At 45.9% G+C, this 22,267-nt stretch overlaps 2 protein-coding genes across 2 annotated transcripts; one reads left to right on the forward strand and one right to left on the reverse strand.

Annotated features, from left to right (window-relative positions):
- Positions 1 to 13,294: 13,294 nt before the first annotated feature.
- LOC146754456 (immunoglobulin superfamily member 22-like) lies at positions 13,295 to 16,058 on the forward strand. The gene is made up of 3 exons (XM_085527570.1): positions 13,295 to 13,559; positions 14,204 to 14,474; positions 16,037 to 16,058. Exons 1-3 carry the CDS (start codon positions 13,361 to 13,363, stop codon positions 16,056 to 16,058), a joined length of 492 nt encoding a protein of 163 aa, XP_085383696.1. The 5' UTR covers positions 13,295 to 13,360.
- A 3,644-nt stretch (positions 16,059 to 19,702) lies between these two features.
- Positions 19,703 to 21,093, reverse strand: LOC146754457 (uncharacterized). Its single transcript, XM_085527878.1, has one exon. The coding sequence runs from the start codon at positions 20,854 to 20,856 to the stop codon at positions 19,939 to 19,941; it is 918 nt and encodes a 305-aa protein (XP_085384004.1). The 5' UTR covers positions 20,857 to 21,093; the 3' UTR covers positions 19,703 to 19,938.
- Between the last annotated feature and the right edge of the window lie 1,174 nt (positions 21,094 to 22,267).

Genomic DNA, 22,267 nt, shown 5'->3' on the forward strand with positions numbered 1-22,267 from the left:
CTACGGAAAGCCTTTCGCTGTGTATGCTCATGCTGCAGTGCAGCGCTTGTGACCTTTAACAGCACATTCACGTTCCTCTGATCACAGGATCCTTAAGGTTGATTAAGACCCTCTAGTCTGACTGCTCACCCATCACCACCATGATGCTCACCATCAGCTAGCTAAAAACTCAGCAGAGATGATAGATCAAGCACAACACTGGATTTGGGATGGCTAGAGATTCCTAAGATATTGAAGGATTGCTTGCAGGTGGTGTTGGCTCAGGTATTCACCCTGCATCCCACCTCCCGTTCTGTTTGGTTGAGAATCATGCATTCTGCAATTTCACTTTGTAATTCAAAGGCCCTGGCTTTATCTGTTGAAAAACTGATCTAAAACAAGCCAAGAAGACTCCGTTGGAACTGGTTGATGCAGAACAAAGGCATCCCCAAAGGACAAGTTGCACTGTTTGATGAACATTATTGGATGAGAGCTAAGCTAAGATTTAAAAAGTTCTGGGGCTGTCTCTGAGCATCAAATACAGAGGAAGCCTGCATGATTCCCTGAGAATGGATACCTCCTACTTTGGTGTAGGGTTAAGGGAACACTAGCAGTAACTCCTATCACAAAATGTTACATGGCTCAGACAAAATGCCATCAAGAGGGCTTAATTAGGAGCACCAAATGGTCACAAGATGGTCTTAGGGCAGGGAAGTAATCTACCTATGTGATATTGGTTGGTGCTATTACTTCTTCACAGCTTGACTCTAGAGGGACTGTTCTTCTTTGGTCACCTAGTTTTAAAAGAATAGATGTCTCCTGTCTATTACAATTTTTAACGAGTTATTTGTTCACTGACGCCATAAATGTTCCTGGCATAGCAATTGGCCTTGGTATATTCAGTGAATGAAAGCAACAGTTGTTGCTATAAGAAATGCAGTACTAAGCTAGGTCTGCCTGTAGCTGACAGCCATCAGCTTGCTCCTCAGGCAGGTTCTGTCTGGATGGAATGAAGGGCATGAAATACTGATGTGCTCATCACATCAGAACTGTCTGCATAGAACATACTCTTTCCTTACACAGGAGAATCAAGCACACGTTTGTATGTGAGTACCTCCAGAGGTGAAACTCGATCACCCAAATGTAATGAGCAGAGACATTACAATCAGCTCTAACTGTATCTTCATGCAGTGCTGAATAAGCCTGAGTCAGGATGTAAACCACTTTCTCTTTTTTTCTTCAGATGAAGCCATTAATTTTGTCAACAAGCCCAAAACAACTCCAGAAATATCAGTCAGTCCTTCTGAAGACCTGGAGCTGGTGTGTGAGGTGTCAGCTGCAAGCGGAGCTGTCGTATGGAAGAAAGATCAAACAGAGGTGAAGCAGGACCAGAGGACAAGCATCATCTCCCAGGGGACGCACCGCAAGCTCATGGTCAAAAATGTGACCCTGAAAGACCAAGGGAGCTACAGCTGTGAAACAAAAGATGACAAAGCAACATTCCAAGTGAAAGTCAGAGGTGAGAAAATGCTTGGAATCCCAGAGATAAAGGAACGCTTCATTTTGTGTGTCTTGCATTTGGAGGATCAACTGACAGCCTCTCTGGTGCAAAACATTTTGGCTATAGGACGTTCTTTGTCATCTAGTGTCATAGCTACACTTTTCTACACGTGCTTTTCCATCCAGGAATGAATTACTGCAACAAACCATAGGCAAGGAGGGTAACTTGTGCAGCTCTTGTAGTCAGCTGGTGTCTGCAGGGTTACAGTGCAAGAGCACACCAGGCATGCAAGGAGTGAGAAAAGGGGAGGTGTTTGAAGGGAACTGGTTACAAAATTTGAATGACACAATTAGGTGGAAAATGCCACTAATCAGACTCATAAATGGCCTGGGTTGCAAAGGCCCACAGTGCTCATCCAGTTCCAATCCCCTTCTTACTATGTGCAGGGTTGCCAAGCAGCAGCCCAGGCTGCCCAGAACCACATCCAGCCTGGCCTTGAATGCCTGCAGGGATGGAGCATCCACAGTCTCCTTGGGCAGCCTGTTCTAGAGGACCGTTCCCTTCTGATTTACTGGAAATGTAGAGAGACATCAGAAGAAAAAAAGATAAGGGAGGAGGTTCAGCAGTGCATGCAGGTGTTCTAAATCTCATGTCCAAATCTGCTATCAGACTGTGAAATGTTTAGCTTTGTGATATGATGTGATATGATATGATATGAAATGATATGCTTATCATTTCCCAAGGCAAAATAGAGGGGAAAGTATTTTCCTGTCTTAATGAGGCATCACGATGCTCCCTGTGAAGGGCAAGTATAGTGAAAATGGGGAACTGGAGTTAGCTCTGCAGCAGACTACAGCAAAACGGTGTGACTGTTGTGATGTCCCTGCAGAGAAAGAAGACGTGTTTACAAACAAGGACAAGGTATAAAAAGAGGTGAAGGCTGTACTGACTCAAAATGCCACTCTGAGCTGCGAGGTGGCCCAGGAGAAGACGGAGGTGAAGTGGTACAAGGAGGGGAAACTGATCACCTCGAGCAAGAAGTTCAAGGTGGAGTCAGAGGGCAAACAGCGTCGGCTGGTGGTGAGCCAGGTGGAGAAGAAAGGTGCAGGGGAGTACAGCTGCGAGGCTGCTGGCCAGAAACTCACCTTCAAGATTCATGTAACTGGTAGGAAACACATTTTGGTTGATATTCTTTGATTATTCCATAGTCTGGCTGTGGAAACGTCTGTGTGAATGTGTCCTCTTGATTCTGCCATGAAACTGTTTTGGGGAGGATGAAAAGAAATGCTTACAAACGTGCAGCTAAAATGATTATTTGTTTTTAACAGTGTTTCATCCAGCTCTTCCCCTACGACTACTTTTATAATGAGCTGTCCATAGATGTCCAACTGTGATTTGTACAATGTGCAACACTGCTCTACCAGTTGATATTTCAACAGTAGTAGTTACAGATCTCTACTGTGGCTGCACTGAGGTTTGGTTGTTGGTGTCCTAAGAACTTTTAGTCAGACGCACTGCACTTGCCTTTGGTTTGTTGAATCGCACGTTGACGACCATTTGTTCCATGTTCTGTAAATGTAATGACCAGTCATGAATCCATTGATACCTTTCTAATTGTACATTTCTCATTAGTCTGAGAGTTTAGCACGGAGGCAGATCTCTCACTCCAGCTGCAGTAGAGATTGCTCTGGTGTCAGTATATTTTGCACAAGATCCGGTAAATTTTAACTTAGACTCCAGATAGCCATGGGCACATCAGCTGCATTCTGAGTGACCATTAGTGAGCTGGCTGATGACGAGGGTTTGTCTTCTGTTTTATTTGAAGCTGCACTCTACTGGTTTTTGCTCATAAGTCAACTTGTTCTCTGTTAACTTTACAGTTCTTGTCTTGTATTCTGAGCTGATCAGGACAGGGAATCTGTTTTCTCCTCTTCTTTCTTATGGCAGTGAACACATTGGAGCTTAATCCTGGTCAAGGTTTGGCATTTGATCAGCTATGTGGAGGAGCAACTGTACTGGGAGTCTACTGCCTTTCTGCTCACACAGACCTGGCGTCCTTGCAGGGCATATCTTGCGTTCTGTTCCCTTGTAAAGGTTGCAGTCTTTGCTCTCTCCATCTTGGGGCATTCTGCTCCTTCAGTCCCTGGTGTGCAATGTATCTCTGCTCCTGTAGTAGACAGTTGTGCTGCTGCCTGTGGTGTAGACTCTAAACCATCAGCTCTTACTGTTCCCACACCACGTGGATGTGATTCTGGGGCCTTTGGATCTGTTCCGTGAGTTGTGTAGCTCATGCTTTTGGCTCAGGAAACTGGCAGTTTCAGCAAAGAGTGGATTACAGAAAGGGTAGATTTGGGAGGTATCTGTCAGAGAAAATGAAATATGAACGATGACAGAAAGACTATGGCAACAGCTGGAATCAACCAAGTTAATCCTCAGCAGCCAAAGCCAGCCCACGTCTTATTGCAGAGGTGTAGGGAGAAAACCCAGAAATGTAGTGCTTTTACACTTGAATTTTGCTAGCTGAGGGCTATTATTAGCTGTTTGCCTCAGAAACCAAAGGTTTTCTGTTCTCTTTCAGACCGGATGAGCTCATGGCTGCACAGGGTAATGTAATACCTCCTCCTCTGCCATACGTGGGGAGTGCTTGCCTAGCTACTGTTGCTGTATTTCTCATGTGTACCACTGTAACATGACGTGCAAGTCCAGCCCTCACTGCAAAATGATGTGGTGTGAAAGTCAGGAGGGATTATGAGTACTCTTGGAGTGGTTGGCTCTTTCTTTACAGAAATCCTCATCTTACTAGCTTCTCCCAGAGTGCAATGGCTTCCTGAGTCTTAATTTGTCCTCTTACCATTGCACTCAGAAAGCTTTTCAGGGTTCCTCTACCCCAGGGTTCCACTGGCAGCACAGAACAATCCCATTTTAAGGACATGTTGAATGTTAGGTGCTGAGTGTTGAGCATTGTGGGACGCAGATTAGACCTTCTTGCTTAAAAGAAACAAGTGCTGCACACCTTGGAAACCTATAGAAAACTAGAGTAAAAAGGGCTGATTCTGCCATCTCATTATCTCAGTATTTGTGGTGCACGCTGAAATCCTTATTTGAAGTGGGCCAAAGCTCCATTGCATTTGTGAGAAGTTTTGAATAACCTGGTTGGTCTAGGCCATGTTTGTTGTCTTGCTAATAAGCAAGCCTTCTGATCTTCATCAAATCATTGCGGTTGGAAAAGACCACAAAGATCCCCACATCCAGCCTCAACCCATCCCACCATGCACACTGCCCACGTCCCTCAGTGCCACATCTCCATGGTTATTGAACACTCCCAGGGATGGTGACCCCACCACCTCCCTGCAAAGCTGTGCCACCACATCACCACTCCTCTTCAGAAGAAGTTTTTCTTAACATCCAATTTGAACCTTCCCTGAAATCATCAGTCAAAACAGGGGCTGTTGAAGGTGGGCGGAGAGAATGATGCTTCTGCAGTCAATACAAGCAGGGAGATCAAATGTAGAGTGTATCAACTGCATTCTTGCATTGGCTTGCTGCCCTGTTCCCTCGCCTTCAGTGGACTGCAGTGCTGGTGGTAGAGCTGTGGTGTGAATCCTGGGATTGCACGTACTGCAACGGTCAGCAGCACAGCAACTTGAGCTGAACTTACCCTCCTGGGCAGCTGCTGCCACTCAGAATTCAGACAGCATGCAGAGGAGAAAGTCATGAAGGAAGGGAAAGGGATGGCAGCAGAAGGCTTCACAGAGTGACAGCGGGGAGGAAGGAGATAGGGGACAGGTCATGGAAGGGTTTGCCATGACTGCTGGGGAGCAGGAGCCTTCCCGGTCACCTGAGCTGGGTATGCCTGAAGATGCTTGCATGAATGATCTGAATGAGTGGTCTTCCATGTCTCCACTGCAAATAAAAGGCAATGTCAATCCCCCTCACACCTGCTAGTCCTGCATTCATGCTTGGAGCCTCTGTCTTGGTATCAGCATCAGGACCCTGGGATCTTTCCTTGGACCCAAACAAGCATAGGAAGCTTATTCAAAATTGCTCTGCTGTTAGAAGCTGGCTAGCACTAGAGAAGTCCATGATGTAAGTGCGTCAGAAATATTCTGCACTTCTACAGCCTTTTGTAGGGCAAACCATGGAATAGAAATGGAAGCCCATTTATTTAGGGTTTATCTGTTCTCCCACGCCTCAAATAGGAACTAGCATGAATGCTCTCAGCAAGCAGTTGTTGGTAAAAGGAGAATCAGATAAAACAGTCATTAAAGTAATCAATAAAAGATTCAATGTATCAATCGATCCCACTTAGCAAAGTGATTAACTGAATCCCCTTAACTGAAGTGTGTATGCCTAACTAATTACACTTGCTATCTTTCTGATGCTAACTCCATTTGTTGACACAAAGGGTAAGGTGGGCTTTAAACATTCTTCTATATGTGTTAGGTATTAAGAGGAGATGACCTCAGCCAGTTCTCTGAAGAATCAGGGGTTGCTGAGAGTAGAAAACCATGCTTTATGCATAAAACCGAGCTACAAAATCTAATGTAGGCCAACTATTCACCATATTAAGGGCTATATCATTACCATAGGGTAGAGTCAAAAGATGGTTTTCTGCTCTTAAATTTCTATGATTTCCTGATTTTGAGGTCTTCACTTCATAATTGAGCTGTATTTGGCTGATCTCCAGTGCAGAGTGAAGCAATATCAAAAAGACAGACAGATGAAGATCTGTCATTGTCTTCATTAGAAGAAATCTGAAAATTAGGAGTCCAAGCTGATAGTAAAGACTACCCAGAGGGATGGGATGACCATAGGGACTGTGCTGAGGATGCATTATAATGTGTGATAAACACTGTAAAGCAGTGTTGCTCCAGGAAATGGTCCAATACAACATAGAAGCAACTTTTAATGTCTTCCAGTCACAAGTTCATATCTAATGTATATTTTACCCAATGTTTTCCAGTTCCAGAAGCAGAGGATGCCTTTATCAACAAGCAGAAGGTGCAGAAGGAGGTGAAGGCTGCACCAACAGAAAATGCCACACTGAGCTGCGAGGTGGCCCAGGAGAAGACGGAGGTGAAGTGGTACAAGGAGGGGAAACTGATCACCTCGAGCAAGAAGTTCAAGGCTGAGTCAGAGGGCAAACAGCGTCGGCTGGTGGTGAGCCAGGTGGAGAAGAAAGATGCAGGGGAGTACAGCTGCGAGGCTGCTGGCCTGAAACTCACCTTCAAGATTCATGTCACAGGTAAGACAGGTGTTGTCTGAAATACAGCAGAGAACAGTAAAGTAAAATCTAGTTTCTATTATACAGTGATCCAGTTGCAGTAGTCTGTGCTGAGGTTTTTTCCCTAGACTTGATTGCCTGGGTTTGTAGAAAGTATTTGGTTTTAGTATGGCACAAAGACCTGTTTCAGTCTGTCTGTAGAATAATAATTACTGATATATGTACAATGGAAGCAATATTCAAGATATTATTCAAATCTCTCCTGTGCCTGAGATCCCAAACTGTAATTCTTGTTCACTGAAACATTTGACTAAGATAAGTATGTGCAGTGAGGCTGGAGTGCATGTTCTACGTGCAGCCTTTCATGGCAGGAGAAGCAGTAACTTCTCCTAGTAGTACACTGCCTTTTTACTATGCCTTTATGTTGGAGGCTGCATCTGGATAGGTGAGTCTGCTTCTCACAGTAAGAGACCTGGTAGAGCTGACTATTCCCAGAGCTCAAAGTAAGATAGATATCTGCAAATCACACACAAAGAACAAAGGACTGCGTTGGTGAGCATATTTCCTTTGTGCCTTTGACAGTCACAGTTGTGGCAATGGTAGAGGCCATGAGGAGTCTGTTCAGGAAGCCAGGAGTACTGTTCTGGGTCATGAAAAGGCAGCCAGTGGTTTGACTATCACATGTTTATGTGTTTTGATTTTTCACATTGGGTCTTAAGTAAAAGACCCAAGTTTAAGTAAAAGGAACTCAGGTTTTGGTTGCCTGCAGGACAGATGTTCTTTTGGGTTCAATATGTTTGCATAGTGACTTGCAACCATGGGACTGGTGTTCAAGGACCCTCTTGGTTCCTTCAGTTCCTAGGTTCTTTCTTGCCTAGATTTGACACTTTATTTCAACAGAAGAGCTGATATTCTCTAGTGAAGGCTATTAGTTTGGGCACAAGTGGTAACCTAAACCTGTTCCAACCTGTACATAAAAACCTGCAAGATGGTCTCATTTCAGTCCTTCTGTTTTTCTTTTCTTCCCTCAGAGCCAAAACCTGTGTTTATAAACCAGGAGCAGGTGCAGAAAGAGGTGAGTGCTGCCCTGGCAGCAAGTGCCTCCCTCAGCTGTGAAGTAGCACAGGATCCAACTGGAGTAAAATGGTTCAAGGATGGAAGACTGCTTGCCTCCTCCAGAAATTTCAGAATGGAATCTGTGGGCAAAACATGGCATCTGGTTGTGGAGCAGCTGGAGAAGAAAGATGCTGGAGAATACATCTGCGAGGCTGCTGGCCAGAAGATGACCTTCGAGCTGGAAACAACTGGTGAGCATTCAGAAATTCTCAGCCAGGATTTTGTAGCCTTGTTGTGAACTGGGTTTTAGGGTGAAATCTCAGTTTTCTTTGCACCTGACAGTGTGAGAATTTGCTCTGGCCCTTTGTGTACCTCCCCGGTGCTCAGCTGTTCCTTCCCTTACTTGGGGATAACGTCATTTATTCAAGGCGATGTCCAAATGGGCTTGTTAACAGTCCTCTGCAGTGCTTTAAGCAGTCATATGTCAGCAAGAATTTATGCATGTTCTATAGCCATTCCTACATGTTGAAAACACTGCACTGTGCTTAAGCTTCAGCATATGTTCCAGTAAGCACAGTTCCATTAATTCTAGGGAATTGGGTGAATTAAGCATAGATCTGAAGGCTGCCTTTGCCCAGTGCAGAGATGGAAGGACTAATGTAGATTTGACTTGATATTTTCCCTTCTAGGATGGGAAGGAGCTCCATCAAAGTAAAAAAGTGGGCATTACTTCTGAGGGAAATAAGAGAAGTCTCATTATTCACAGGTGGTGAACTCTCATTTTCTCTCTCAGTCTGCAAACAGGTTGGGTTGCTGTTTCAGTACAGGCGGTTTTATGCAGGAACTCTGCTCCTGAGGTTAATCCAAGTTGTATCCAGGCCCTTCAGAAGGAAAGGGAAATAGCAGCACAGAAATATGGTCTGATTCTGACATAAATAAATGCAGACCTGGAGAGTTAAAAGGGATTGTGTGATGTTCAAAGGATTTTGAAGCAAAGATGTCCCCTAGGTAAGATTTGTGGCTGACATTCCCCATACATTGTGGGCACACAAGCTAAGGAGAGACTAGTGATGAGCATGCAGAGAAGCCAATCATTCAGACAGGTTTGTAGTGACACGACACTGTAGAGTTCTGTCTAGTTCTCCTTGGCATAGTTTGGAAAATAAAGATGAGGTGATGGTGGTAACCAATATGGCTTCCTCAAGGTCAAGCCATGCCTGACAAACTTGGTGGCCTTTCATGATGGAGTAACAGCATCAGTGGATAATGGGAGAGCAACTGACATCATCTACATGGACCTGTGCAGAGCATTTGATCCCGTCCTGCATGCCATCCTGGTCACCAAACTGGAGAATAATGGTTTTGATGGATGGACCAGTTGCAAGATAGGGAACTGTCTGGATGGTCACACTCAGAGAGCTGCAGTCAATAGCTCAGTGTCCAGGTGGAGGGTGGTGTTGGGACCAGTGTTATTTAACATTTTTGTAGGCAACATGGAGAGTGGAATCAAATGCAGCCTCAGCAAGTTTGCAGATGACACCAAGCTGAGCGGTGCTGTTGATGTGCTAGAGGGAAGGGATGCTACCCAGAGGGACCTGGACAGGCTGGAGAGGTGGGCCCTTGGCAGCCTCATGAACTTGAGTGTGGCCAAGTACAAGGCCCTGCACCTGGGTCAGGGCAATCCCAAGCACAGGCACAGGCTTAGAGGAGAATGATTTGAGAGAAGCCTTGACCCTGAGGAGAAGAGTTGGTGTGGAGGGAGGTGTCCCTGCCTATAGCAGGGGGACTGGAACTAAATGACCTTAAAGATTCAGTCAGTTCTATTGTTTTTCTACCCTTAATTTTGCTTGAAAGTTTTTAGAATAAATGAGGTTCTGGTTTCCATGAAAACTGTTTGCAGGGAGCTCCATTGTAGCTAGTAAGTCTATCTTTAATTTCAATGGCAATAATGCATTGACTGTGTTGAAAAGGGAAATGACTCAGGAATGGATGATGGTTTAGAATAAAACATAATCCTACTTATTTTCTATGCAAATATGTGTAAGGAAAAGATGCTGCACTCAGTTCTGGAAATACCCTGACAAATATATCTCTACTGTTTCACAGCTGGAGATATCAAGATTGTTAAACCACTGGAAGATGTGGAAGTGAATGAATATGGGAGTGCATCTTTTGTCTGTGAGATTTCACAAGATGAAGTTCAGAGCCAGTGGTACAAAGATGACAACAAGCTGAAGGCTGATGACAACATCAGAATGCGGCAAGATGGTAGGGTGTAAGAGGGGGATCTTTCTCCTGAGTGGGGGGTGGGTTGGAGATCAAGCAGAAAGGACATCTGAAATGAAGTGAAGAAGGTTCAGAAGGGAGTTCCCCTTTTGTTTTGGGACTGAGGTTAGGGTGGAACAAGTGACATGGACCAGCTAACATCATTTGCAAGAATGTCAAAAAAGTTGAACGCCACCAGGACCTTTCACAGAAATAAAAACTCCTACCTACCTACCTTTCTGCCCACAAAATATCCAGCTTGTCTTTTGGGTTTTACTTTTGCTAAGTAGAACAGATTATTTTCTTACGAGGTTGATTTCATTGAACCTCTTTTCCATTTTGTAATGCGAGGAGTTTGATATCGGGATGGGAAGGTCATGGTTTGATTTGGATGTTGGACTGGGAATCAGAAGATCTGGGCTCTCTTCAGGTTGTCAATCTTATTGTCTGACTTCTTAACAACATTCCTTTCTTTATATTTTATCTTTATATTATAATATTATTTAATGATGTTTTAAGGCATTTTGAGCTGATAGGTGTAGTGTTCATGTGACTTCTTAACAACATTCCTTTCTTTATATTATTTTTTAATGATGTTTTAAAGGCATTTTGAGCTGATAGGTGTAGTGTTCATGTGCAGTAATGCTGATGTGAGTAAGTAGGGTGATAATGTAAGGGTTTTTTACATTCCTTCTACATCTCTGCTTTCTCTTGTTCCATCCTTCTTAAATAGCAATCCATTAGTCTAGTAAAGGAGCTGTGTGATGACTATGTGACTGAGCCTGAAAAAGCCAAGTTTGAATGCGAGATATCCATTCCTTCTGTGAAACCTCCCAAGTGGTATCTACGTGGGGAAGTCTTACAGGCTGGCAGAAACTTGATTATGCAGCAAGAAGGCACCATCCACCAGCTTGCCATAGCGATAACCACCACTGATATGACAAGCACCATTCAGTTCTCAATTGGCAAATCAAAATTCACAGCCTTGTTAGAGGTAACATATCCTGGCTTGGTTTACATCATGAAGATGAAGAATTAATTAACGTACAGTCTTCCTTCACTGGGGTCTTGGAAATATTTTGTGTGTGTCTGGAGGGTCTGCTCCATTTCCAGTTCAAAGTCGTTGGACATTAAATGAGACAGCTGCATCTCAGTAAAAGATCTGTTTGAATAGTTGTGGTGTGCTTACTATTCAGATCTACAGAGCTGAGGTTTCGTCCTTGGCTATACCAAAGAAGTCAAATCAGGTGAAATTAATTGTATTTCTGAACTAGACAAGGTTAAGTTTGGTAGCACCTAAATTTGATGCAGTTTGTCATTGATTTCACCTGAAAGAAACTTCCAGGATTTTATCTGCTGTTGTCCCCAGCGTAAGAGTCTCCATTCACACCCTAAAGTACTTGTTATATTTTCAACTCACTCTTATTTGAATAAAAGCCTCAACAAATGGGAGCAATTTAATTAGCACAGAACAAGAGCTGGACCTTGCATTTGGTAGATAATATACAGTATTACTTTATAGAAATGTAGTCAATGGCATTCCCTATAGACAATCGTTTGTTTTATCTTTAGAGTCGTTCAAAGAACCATTGTGAACTTGACATTATTAGGAATGGAATACACGCAAGAGACTTTCCTCTTCTTCCAATTGTCCTCATCCTTTCTTCTCTTCCACCCCTGCTTTGCCGATTACCATATACAAATCACCAGGAAGTTGGAGGACAAGACAGCTTTGGAACATCATTCTGTCATCCTGTCCTGTGACTTCAGGCCTTCTCTAAAGGTTGTGAAATGGTTCAAGGGCCACACACCCATCGAACCCTCTGAGAAGTACAAGATCAAGAGGGATAAGCATTCAGCAGAGCTCAAGATTCTGAAGCTGAAGCCCGATGATGCTGGTGTGTACAAGTGCAAGGCAGGAATTGCAGAGACTGAGGCCACGCTGACAGCTGAAGGTATGAGCGGGGAGGGTGACCTCTTCCATGTCCTATTTCACCTCAGATTTCTCTTCTTGAGGTTGATTTCTGCTGTTCTCTACTGCTAACTTTATAAATGTATAGTCTTCACTGAGAAGATTACACAAAGATCATCTAGTCCAACCATTCTACCACATCCCATTATGCTTTATAGTAACAGTGGTAACAGTTCACCTTGTTTCCCCACAGCCTGCAATGTAGAAGTAACGAAGCACCTGCAGGATGTGGAAATTGAAGAAGAGAGCTCTGCTGTCTTCTCCTGCGAGCTGTCCCATGATGACGAGGACGTGGAATGGTTCCTGAATGGCAACCTCCTTTACACCAACACTTACAATGACATCAAGAACATTGGCAATTGCTGCACACCGACAATGAAGCAGGTTAAGCCGGAGGATGCTGGCACAGTGACAGTGAAGTCAGACAAGGTATCAGAAAGCGCACCTGAAGGTGATAGGTGGGTCTGATCACACCCCTCCTGGATGTAAGAGATGCTAAGGAGCTCCAGTTCATTCTATTGTGCAGCAATCCTGCTTCTAAAGCTCACCTCTCTGGGGCTCAGATAGCCACCAAAGTCATGATGGGCTTTCTTCCAGTGATTTATGGAATTAAGGATTTATGACTGCAGGGAGAGATCATTCAGTCTGTGTTTTGCCTCTGGGATGACTAATGACCAGGCTGTGAGCAACCTGATCTAGCTGTGAATGTCCCTTTTTATTGCAGGGGAGCTGGGCTAGATGGCCTTTAAGGGTCTCTTCCAATTCTAAGGATACTGTGATTCTAATCTGCTCTCCCCAGCAATTAAGCTCTTTTACTCTATGCGCTCAGAGTTTGAAGGATTTCCTCTTTCTCCTTTCTTTTGCATTTGGTGGAAGTTTTTTCCCCAGTATAAACATCTGATGTGTGAAATAGAAGACAGATAAGAGGAGTCAATAATACAGGAAAATCAAAAGTGTTCCTCTTAATCCTGTGGCCTGCTGTATGAGCTCTGCTCCATGTGAGGGCAATGCCAGCTCTCCAGCTTTAGAAGAGCTGCATCCCAATTACTTCCTATGATATCAGTCCCACCCAAGGCAATGCAGGCTGTCCCTCCTGTTCCCTGTATTCTCCTACTGATTAGTTCAGAATTCCATAAAGCGTATTCAGTCAACAGACATGAAACCGCTTTAGGTTCTATCTTGGTGTCGTCAGTAGTGGTGAAGATTTATTTATCCCTCTTTAAAAATCTGAAAGCAACTGGAAATGTCTGATCTTCTGTATCATGTTGTTCTGTTTTGCCTTTTTAATTGCAGAGAAGCCTGCTGTCTTCATGAAGTCCTTGGATGATGTTTTTGTTGAGGAGCGGGGTGTGATTAAATTGGAATGCGAAGTCTCTATAAAGAGAAGGTCAAACCAGTGTGGAAAAAGGACGGTGTTGTGCTCCCTTCTGGCAACAAGTATGAGCTGGTACAGTCTGGGAAGACCCTATGTCCCCTTATCCATGACCTCGAGATGTCAGATGCAGGTTTCTATACCTGTGATATTGGCAGTGATGTTGCCAAGTCAAAGGTCGGCATTCAGGGTAAGTACTGTGGAAAGTAAAGGAGTGCTGAAAGCACATTCAGTGTGGTCACTATGTCTTACACCTATTCCCCCATGAGCCTTAATAGTTTCTACAATAGAAGTGTATTATTGCAATTTAGCACAGTGATGTCTGGAAAATTCCCATTGCTTTTGATGTAAATGTATCTCATTTTGCCATGAAAATCACCAAACACATCAAGAATGTCCTGGAAATGTTTCCTTTCAAACCATCCCTAAAATGGAGAAATGGTTTGAACACCAGTAGGGGTAGGATGGTAACAAATGAGCTAATAGAAACAGTTAATTTCTTGTCATAGGCAAAATCCTTTTTCTCACGCAGCATCTTAGAGTTGTCCTCTCTGTTAGGTTTTTCCCTCTGTAGCTCATTGAATCTTCATTCTGCTCCATGGACTGAGCTGCTCTAATTGTAGTTCTTCCAGAGCAAAGCCAAGAGATTTACGTCTCTTTTTTGTTATAGCTTTCTGGTAATTCTGAGTGGAGAATGTCTTAGAGAATACATCAGTAAGGAACACAGCCATGTTCTGCAAATCCTGAGTTAAAACACCAGTACTGCTACTCATGTCAGTCACAAATGCCTTTTCTCCATATAAACCTCATACTAACCTATCTCTTACCTTCCAGAGCTGAATAGTGGCATTACCAAACGGCTGAAAAACACTGAAATCCAGGAGGGAGAAGATTGTACTTTTGAATGCATTCTGTCCCATGAAAGCATTGATGAGTTCAAGTGGACACTGACTGGAAGCAGAGTGGAAAGTGGTGGGCGATTTAAAGCTTCTAACGTGAGTCGGAAATATACTCTCATTATCAAAAGTGTGACTTCTACTGATGCTGGGGAAGTCGTTTTTTACTGCCCGTGGTCTAACCTCCAAAGCCTCTCTGTCTGTGAAAGGTAATGAGATGGGAGAGATTCTGGGGTCTGATTCCTTCAACTGTCTTCTGATAAGATTGTCGTGAGAGCTAACTCATAATATGGTTAAAGTGAATAGCAACCTTCTACTTGAACCTCGAAGCACTGAGAATTTCTCTTAAAAATAAGTAAAAGGAGGAACCATTTTACACAAATGTGAGAACTACCCAAAGCACTGGGGTAGTGTTGGAAATGGGCATCTCACTACAGCTTGTTCCATTAACAGTAAATCAGGAATGATCTGTTGAGGGAACTGTGGGAGCAAATATCCTCTAAGTATAAGCTGAAGGGATGGCCTTCACATCATCTAGCTGTACAACAAATTCCTATCTAGAACATGTGCATCTGAGAGCATCATCCGAGGCTCCCAGTGTGATGAGTGGAGAGAAGAAAGAGGCAGTTTTCAGACATGGTTCATCATCCTCAATTGGGTAGATTTAAGAGAGAATAAATGCTGCCTGGAATTCTATTGTCTGTACTTTGCAGATTACTGCTGGCTGTAGGATGGTGTCTGTTGCAAGTGCCTCTCTAACTTATCTCCAGCACGTAGATGCATGTATTTTGAGAGAGGCATCCTACCCTAACTGTATGTTACTCAAAAAGCAATGTTTTCTTCCAGGAAAACCTACTGAGGTTTCAAAACAGCTGGAGGATAAGACAGCAGCAGCAGGGCAGGACATCAGCCTGAGCTGTGAGCTGTCAAAACCGGATTTGAACATCAGGTGGTACAAGGATGGCAAAGCAATGAGAAAAAGCCAGAAGTACGACTTGCAGCAGGAGGGAACTGGGGCCATTCTGATCATCCGTGACTCTACTGCCAAGGACAGTGGGGAGTACACCTGTGAGACAGAGGACTCCATAACAAAAGCCAGGGTCACTGTGCAAGGTGAGTTGAAAAGCACACTGGGGATGGCATGTAGAGAAGTCGAGGTAAATATCTGCAGCCTGTGGGTGATGTTTTTCTCTTCTGTTTCCTTGAGCAGGATCAATTCTTAGTTTTCAGAAAATATGATGGATTAAAATCTTTTCCTTAAAATAATCTGGAAACTGAATGATTCTTGAAGGCTTTATGATCGTTAATGGCTTTACGATCTCTCGCCTCCAACTGAAGCAGTAGTTAGACCAATTACCAAGTGACACCAAGGTGGTAGCGTGGTAAAATGGCGATTTATTGAAGCACACACGACCTTATATGACCTACGTCCACTTCGTCTACGCCTACTGTGTTACACGTAGCAAGATTCTTCCAGAATATGGGGAAGGGCCTGTCACGTCACAGCCCGATAACATCCCCGTATTTCGCCTAATACAACATTTCCCCCTCCCCATGCTTAAAAGGCTTAACCCGTTACAATACGCAACAATATAAATCTATAAACTTATAGACCTATAACTGTGTGACCTTGTATATATATGTGAAATCTACAAACTCTATAGACTTATAAAATGTATAAACTTCTCTTTAAATCTTAACACCTAAATCTCACCTTAAAGCCTATCTTGCATCTTATGATACTCTATTTGCGTATTAACCATTCTTTCAGCCATGCGTTGCAGGCAGCCTAGCAAGCATTGAAACACACACGGCACACAAGCCATAAATGCGAGGAATATGAGAAGCCCTATCAGCACTACCTTAAGCAATTGCTTGAACCATGGTGCAATACCACCAAACCAACTCTCCATCTTCAGCTGCTGTTTCTTCTCCTTCTTCCTCCTCACCTTCTTTGCCTTCTTCTGATTCTTCCTTAGCACCTTCCTCCTCTTCTTCAGCCTCTTCACCTCCTGCTTCTCGTGCAACGACTTACTATGATCACTCAAGTTAAAACAACACATCCCATCAAAGTCTTTACAACCATGACCCTGTGCGAGAAGCAAGAAATCAATTGCTGCTCTGTTTTGAAGCATAGCATGTCTAATACTGTCAGTGTCTTCAAGTAGCTCACTCAGCAGTGTAGAAGTCATGTTAGCTTGTTTCACGGACCTTGTTTCACAAGGATTACAGTGTCATTCCCTAAATCTCTGCGTGTGATGTTAACAGCTGTTAGTGCACAGAATTCTCTGCATGGATCTTGTATGGGATTATATGATCTTACGTATCCCTGAAACTCAGAGGAGTTCCCCCATATAGGAATCCCAATTAAACATGTTTGAAATGGCGAGGTGGTTGATTGCAGGCTAAGACAGAAATCCGTCCTGCCTGTTTGTTTCGCCCAAGTAACCCACAGATTCCCAGGTTGTTGGATCAAGTGAACACCCCCCACCGGCGACCAACATAAAGACAAAAGACATAGCAGCATCAAAATGGTGTCTCTCGTTGGCAGCAGGGGTTGTTTCTCTGGGTCCTTTGGGTTCTTGAGTCTCAAGAATTTCTTCGGTATCCAGATGAAAGATCTTCTTCTGTGCTCCACCAATTCAGGATTCCTTGGGCGGCCGATCAAGAGGTCCTGGAAGAGGATACTCAGCTCTTGTTATTTCCCTGACATTTTCTTTTTCGCCACCAACCTCTGGCTTAATTTTTCTCGATGGCACCCAACGTATGTCTCCTGTGCCTTTGCATTTTACTGCTGCGTACCCCCTTCCCCAGACTAGTATGGACCATCCCGACTCCCAGGACCCATTATCCACCTTGATCTTTACTGGCGGGCCTTCTTCAATGATTCTTGGCCGCCAGTGTTTCTGGGTGGGGGTCCTGGAATTTTCTCCTCGCTCAAAGTGATTTAGTGCATACAGTGCGCGGGCCAAGATTTCCCCTTGTTGTGATACTGGGATCTTTCCTGAATAGCCTTCCCCCTCCCCAAGGACACGAATCTTTTCCTTGAGGAGGCGGTTAGCCCTTTCGACGATAGCTTGGCCCTGCGAATTTCCCGGAATGCCTGTGGTGTGTGTGATATTCCAGCGAGCTAACCAATCTTTGGACGAACGCGAAATAAAGCAAGAACCATTGTCTGTTTTTATGTGGCGCGGCATTCCCAAAACTGCTATAGCCGTGGCCCAATGGTGTTGTGCTGCTGTAGAACTGACACGACCATGTTGTGTGGCTACAATGACAGTAGAGGACGTGTCAATAGTCACAGCCAGCCACTGTCGTGGGGCCATCCGTGGTTCCATTGTGAAGTCTGTTTGCCAGACGTCTAATGGAGCGAGACCACGAGGATTAACCCCCGCTCCTAAAGCTGGCGCAGAATTACAGTGAGGGCAGGTTTGCACTACCTCCCTAGCGACTGTAATCGGGATAGAACAGGCTCGAGCCAGTGCCTTGGCCCCTATGTGAAGTGCTGAATGAAGATCACGAGCTTCCTGCAAAGTGCACACCTGGTTCCCTGCTATCCGATCAGCCATGTCGTTTCCTGCTGTAAAGAAACCTGGCACCTCAGAGTGGCTACGAACATGAAGGATGGCAACGGGTGCAACCCTGATAGCTAAAGCATCCTCTAACAGGGCTGCAGCTGCTGTACTCGGTTGCCCTTCCTTTCCCATCCGTAGCAGCATTTTTGCCACGAACACAGAATCCGTGACAGCATTGCAAGGCTTCGTGGGCCAAAGATGTAGTGCCACTGCCATAGCCCTAGCCTCGAGCATCTGAACACTTGCTGTCTTGTCTGTTATCATCTTGTAACTCCAGCCACCCTCAACTGTTTGCCACACAGCCACCCCCTGGCCCGTTGATGACGAAGCATCAGTGAAGACTGTAGGACCGTTCACAGGGGTGTCCAGGACCCTGTGTCGCAATGATATCTGGAGGGGTTTTGCCAGTTCAAAAATTGGCAGTGAGTCTGAATAGCAAAACTTTCCGCTGAAGTCATAAACAGCCAATGACACCTCATCTGGCAGAGGTTGCACATTTTGAAAAGCTCCTGGTAAATAGATGACTTCCAAGTCCTTCCCGAAAGCTCTGATCGCAGTGAGGCGAGCCTTTAGCAGCAAATATGACAGCTGTTCTAGCCATGTGGTAAATGCTCTCACCGGCTGAGCAGAAAATAACCATGACAGTGGGCGTGGCCGAGAGTTCAAAGCATGCCCAATCACTGCAGCTGAACCATGCTGGCACCTAGTGACCGCAGCCTCCAACGGGCGATCAGGTTCCCACCTGGCAAGGGCATTGGTGGAGCAGGCTGACAGTATCTCCTGCCAGGCTGACTCCATCTCTGGATTCCAATGCCTCTCCTCTTGTGGGACTGATCCCTTCAGTTGATCATAGAAAGGTTTCATGAGGCGCGGAGGGATGCCAATGGCATTCCTCACCCATTGCAGTGCCCCCACCAACTTCTGCACATCCCATAAGTTTGTAATTTGAGGCTTAATCTCCAGCCCCTCCGGGATTACTGTGGAAGATCCAAATTTATAGCCCAGGAATTCAATCCCTGGTTCTCTCTGGATCTTTTCCTGAGAGATCACAAACCCTGCAGAGATGAGGGTGCGGACGATCTGCCCCTCCAACGTTTTCAACTGAGCATCATCAGGTGCAACAAGCAGCAAATCATCCATGTAATGGGCGATTTGGCATCCTGGCAGTGCCTTTCTCACTGGTTCTATGACTCTGCTGACCACAAGTTGACAGATCGTAGGTGAACAGACCATACCTTGCGGAAGAACCTTCCACTGGTACCTCTGAGCTGGCTCTCGATTATTTACAACCAGAACTGTGAATGCAAAGGCTTCCCTATCTTGTTTAGCCAATGGGATAGAGAAGAAACAATCCTTTAGATCAATGACCATCAGAGGCCATCCCTGTGGGACTGCTGACAACAAAGGTCCCCCTTGCTGGACAGGACCAAAGGGGATGATCTGTGAATTGACTGCTCGGAGATCGTGGAGCAGCCGAAACGATCCAGAGGCCTTCTGAATGACAAAGATGGGCGTGTTCCAATTGCTAAGCGATGACTCTATATGGCCTAGTGCAAGTTCTCTGGAAACAAGCTGTATGAGCGCTGCCAATTTTTTAGCAGGAATGGGCCACTGATCCACCCAAACAGGAGATGTATCCTGTTTCCAACGCAGCAGAATCGCATGCTGCAGCGCCAAGTGGTGGACAGTGGCCCTTAGGATAAATTTGTCAGCCGTAACCCAATGAGAAGAAGAAGATCTCTGCCTAGCAGAGATCCCCTGATCGGAGCTATATTGGGGGTGATGAAAACAGTTTTTTCTATTGAGCCATCTCGATTGATGATTGAAATTCCCACCTCCGCATCCGACACAGAGGTGGTCATTTCACCCCCCACCCCTATCAGGACCTTTGATGTTGCAACCTTTGGCCACTGGAATGGCCAATCGCGCTCTGCAATAACAGTAACATCTGCACCAGAGTCCAACAAAGCTGTAAGGTACACCATCCTAGGACCTAGTGTAGGCACTCCAGGGTCCAACGTCATCATGACCCTCACCAATGGCCTATCACCTAGATCCATGGTCAGCGCCACCGTGTGGTCAACACGCTTGGCCCATTTTAATGAAGCGGGAAGGGGCCCTGGGCCGCTGGCACCCTCCCGTTCCAGTTTCCCTGCGGCGAAACCTCAAATTTTCGACAGTGACGCGCAACATGTCCAACCCCATTGCACAACTGACAACGTTTTCCTTGCGGCTTGCTCTGCCCAGCTTTCTTGGGGCATTGTGCTTTAAAATGACCATGCTGCCCACACTTGAAACACGGACCTTTTCCCTTCTCATCCCCGGTGCGAGCTGCCACCATCACTGCAGATTTAATCGCAGAGCTGACTTCGGCAGCCATTCCCTGCACGGCAGTTGCCAAGCCATCATTATTGGAGGGAGTATTTTTCTGATGATCTAGCACATATTTGATAATCTCCCCTGGGGTGTTCAAAGTTCCAGGAGCTGCCCTAATTATCTGCTGAACGTCCGGGAGCGACTTTTGCTTGAGACAGTCTATCACAACCAAAGGCTGGACTCCCCTCGGGAGGTCAGACCCTTCAATGGCACGAATCAAGCGATTTGCAAAATCAGAAAATGACTCAGAAGGCTCCTGTTTGATGTCGGACCACGGGAGCACAGGCTCCGCAACTTTAGCCACTGTCCGCAGCGCCTGAAGGGCTGCCTTTGTAAGCGCAGCTAACTCCCCCGCTCTCAGCCCTCTTGCTTGACCCTCCGGGGACCCCACCATACCATCTGCTAGTCCCTGAAGGCGCAAGAGAGTAGTTCTTTCAACCCTAGCTCCACGGCCCTGACCTGTATGCGCATTAGCCGGATGATTGTTATCACGAGCTGCCTCAGCGACAACAGCCTGAAGCAATCTATTCCATTCATCATACCACAGCGTGTACTGCACGGGCTCAAGAATCACTCTCATGAGACTGACCACATCGTACGGCAGGAGACTCGAGGCCATGAGAGCCTCAATTGCTGACATAGTTACCGGAGAACGCAAGCCCTTGTTCTTAACTAACTCTGCAAGGCGAGTAATCGCCTTGGAATCCAGAGGGGTCCAAGCCGGACCATCCTGTTTCACTATTATCGGGAGGGCAAAAGCTGTTGTTTCCGGGTCGGCTGTCTGGAGGTCCTCCCTTGTCTGGGCCCAATCAGTGAAAGTGGGTGGGCTCCACGGTACGGGTGCCGTGGGGCCACATCCCCCTTGGGCGGCACCTTGGGCGGCACCTTGGGCGGCTTGACCAGCCCCTTGGGCGGCTTGGCCAGCCCCTTGGGCGGGCCACATGAAATCATCACACCCACATTCACCTTCACTATCACATGGGTTGGCACGATCCCCCCCTTTCTGGGCATACGCACAGCAACAGGCGGGACCTGACAGCAAAGAAGTATCACCCATCCTTACACTTTTCCCCGGTGACACCACACCTCCCCCTTTCAGCTCTGGTGGGACCACACCTCCTCCTTTCAGCTCTGGTGGCACCACCATGCCTCCCCCCTTTCTCTCTCCCTTGTCCTTGTTCTTATCAGGTACAGTAGCAACATCGCATTCCTCGAGGGGCTTCCCTCCCCCTTCATCCCTGTAGGCGTCCAATGAAGGATACGAGGAGTTAGGATAGGGGGGCGGAGGCAGGGTGTCCTCCTGTTCAGGGCTGCCTTCTGGAATGTCCGTCTCAGGCGAAGGAACAGGTGTGTTCGGGGGAGCCGGCGCCATCTTGCCTTGCACTGAATCTGTAAGAGAGTCAAGACTCCCCCCCCCGGCCTCCCCCCGTCTCCAAACCCAGAATTTCTCTAGCACGTTGGTTTGCTAGCTTCTCCTCCCGTGCTGCTTTCAGCGCCTCCAAGATAAGTCCCCATACTTTGAATTCTGATACTTTTCGAGTGGCCAGCGACCTTTGAGATAGTGCGGCCGTAATTCCATCCCATCTGCCAGGATTGTATAAATCAGACGGGTTTGTTAAAAGCCCTTCCTTTTCCAGCAGCGAAAGAACTGCTGTTACCTCCTTTTTGGAAGGAGCCTGTTTCCCACAGTGAAGTTTGCAAGCGTGAAGAATTACCTTGATAACGGCTTCCATGTCGCCCCGGCCGAACGTAGTTTTCCTGGCCGCTCCCTGGCGCTTCCCCGAAGGTTCCTGGGGGTCCCCGAGATTCCGAGATTCCGGGATTCCGAGCTCGCTCTCCCACCTGTCGAAGAGTGATGGCCACTCCTCTTCGACCCTGGGCTTCCACTACTCCGCGACGAGAGGATTCGCTACCGCAGTGGGATCCTGCTGCCGTTTAGCAGACAACTACCTTGCTCCAAAAGTCCTTAATCACGCCTAATCGTGACGAATCACGTCGGCGGTCACCATTTGAAGGCTTTATGATCGTTAATGGCTTTGCGATCTCTCGCC

The sequence above is a fragment of the Coturnix japonica genome, chromosome W (assembly GCF_054131305.1).
Source record: "Coturnix japonica strain WE chromosome W, WE-NBRP24, whole genome shotgun sequence".
NCBI classification, from domain to species: domain Eukaryota; kingdom Metazoa; phylum Chordata; class Aves; order Galliformes; family Phasianidae; genus Coturnix; species Coturnix japonica.

What these genes read in the sequence shown, in the direction of transcription:
- LOC146754456 (XM_085527570.1), top strand. Translation starts at nt 13,361, where the DNA reads ATGCGAAGTCTCTATAAAGAGAAGGTCAAACCAGTGTGGAAAAAGGAC. An exon ending in GTCAAAGGTCGGCATTCAGG is followed by an intron (nt 13,560 to 14,203) that starts GTAAGTACTGTG and finishes CTTACCTTCCAG; the next exon opens with AGCTGAATAGTGGCATTACC. An exon ending in AGCCTCTCTGTCTGTGAAAG is followed by an intron (nt 14,475 to 16,036) that starts GTAATGAGATGG and finishes CCATTCTTTCAG; the next exon opens with CCATGCGTTGCAGGCAGCCT.
- LOC146754457 (XM_085527878.1), bottom strand. Translation starts at nt 20,856, where the DNA reads ATGTCAGCAATTGAGGCTCTCATGGCCTCGAGTCTCCTGCCGTACGAT.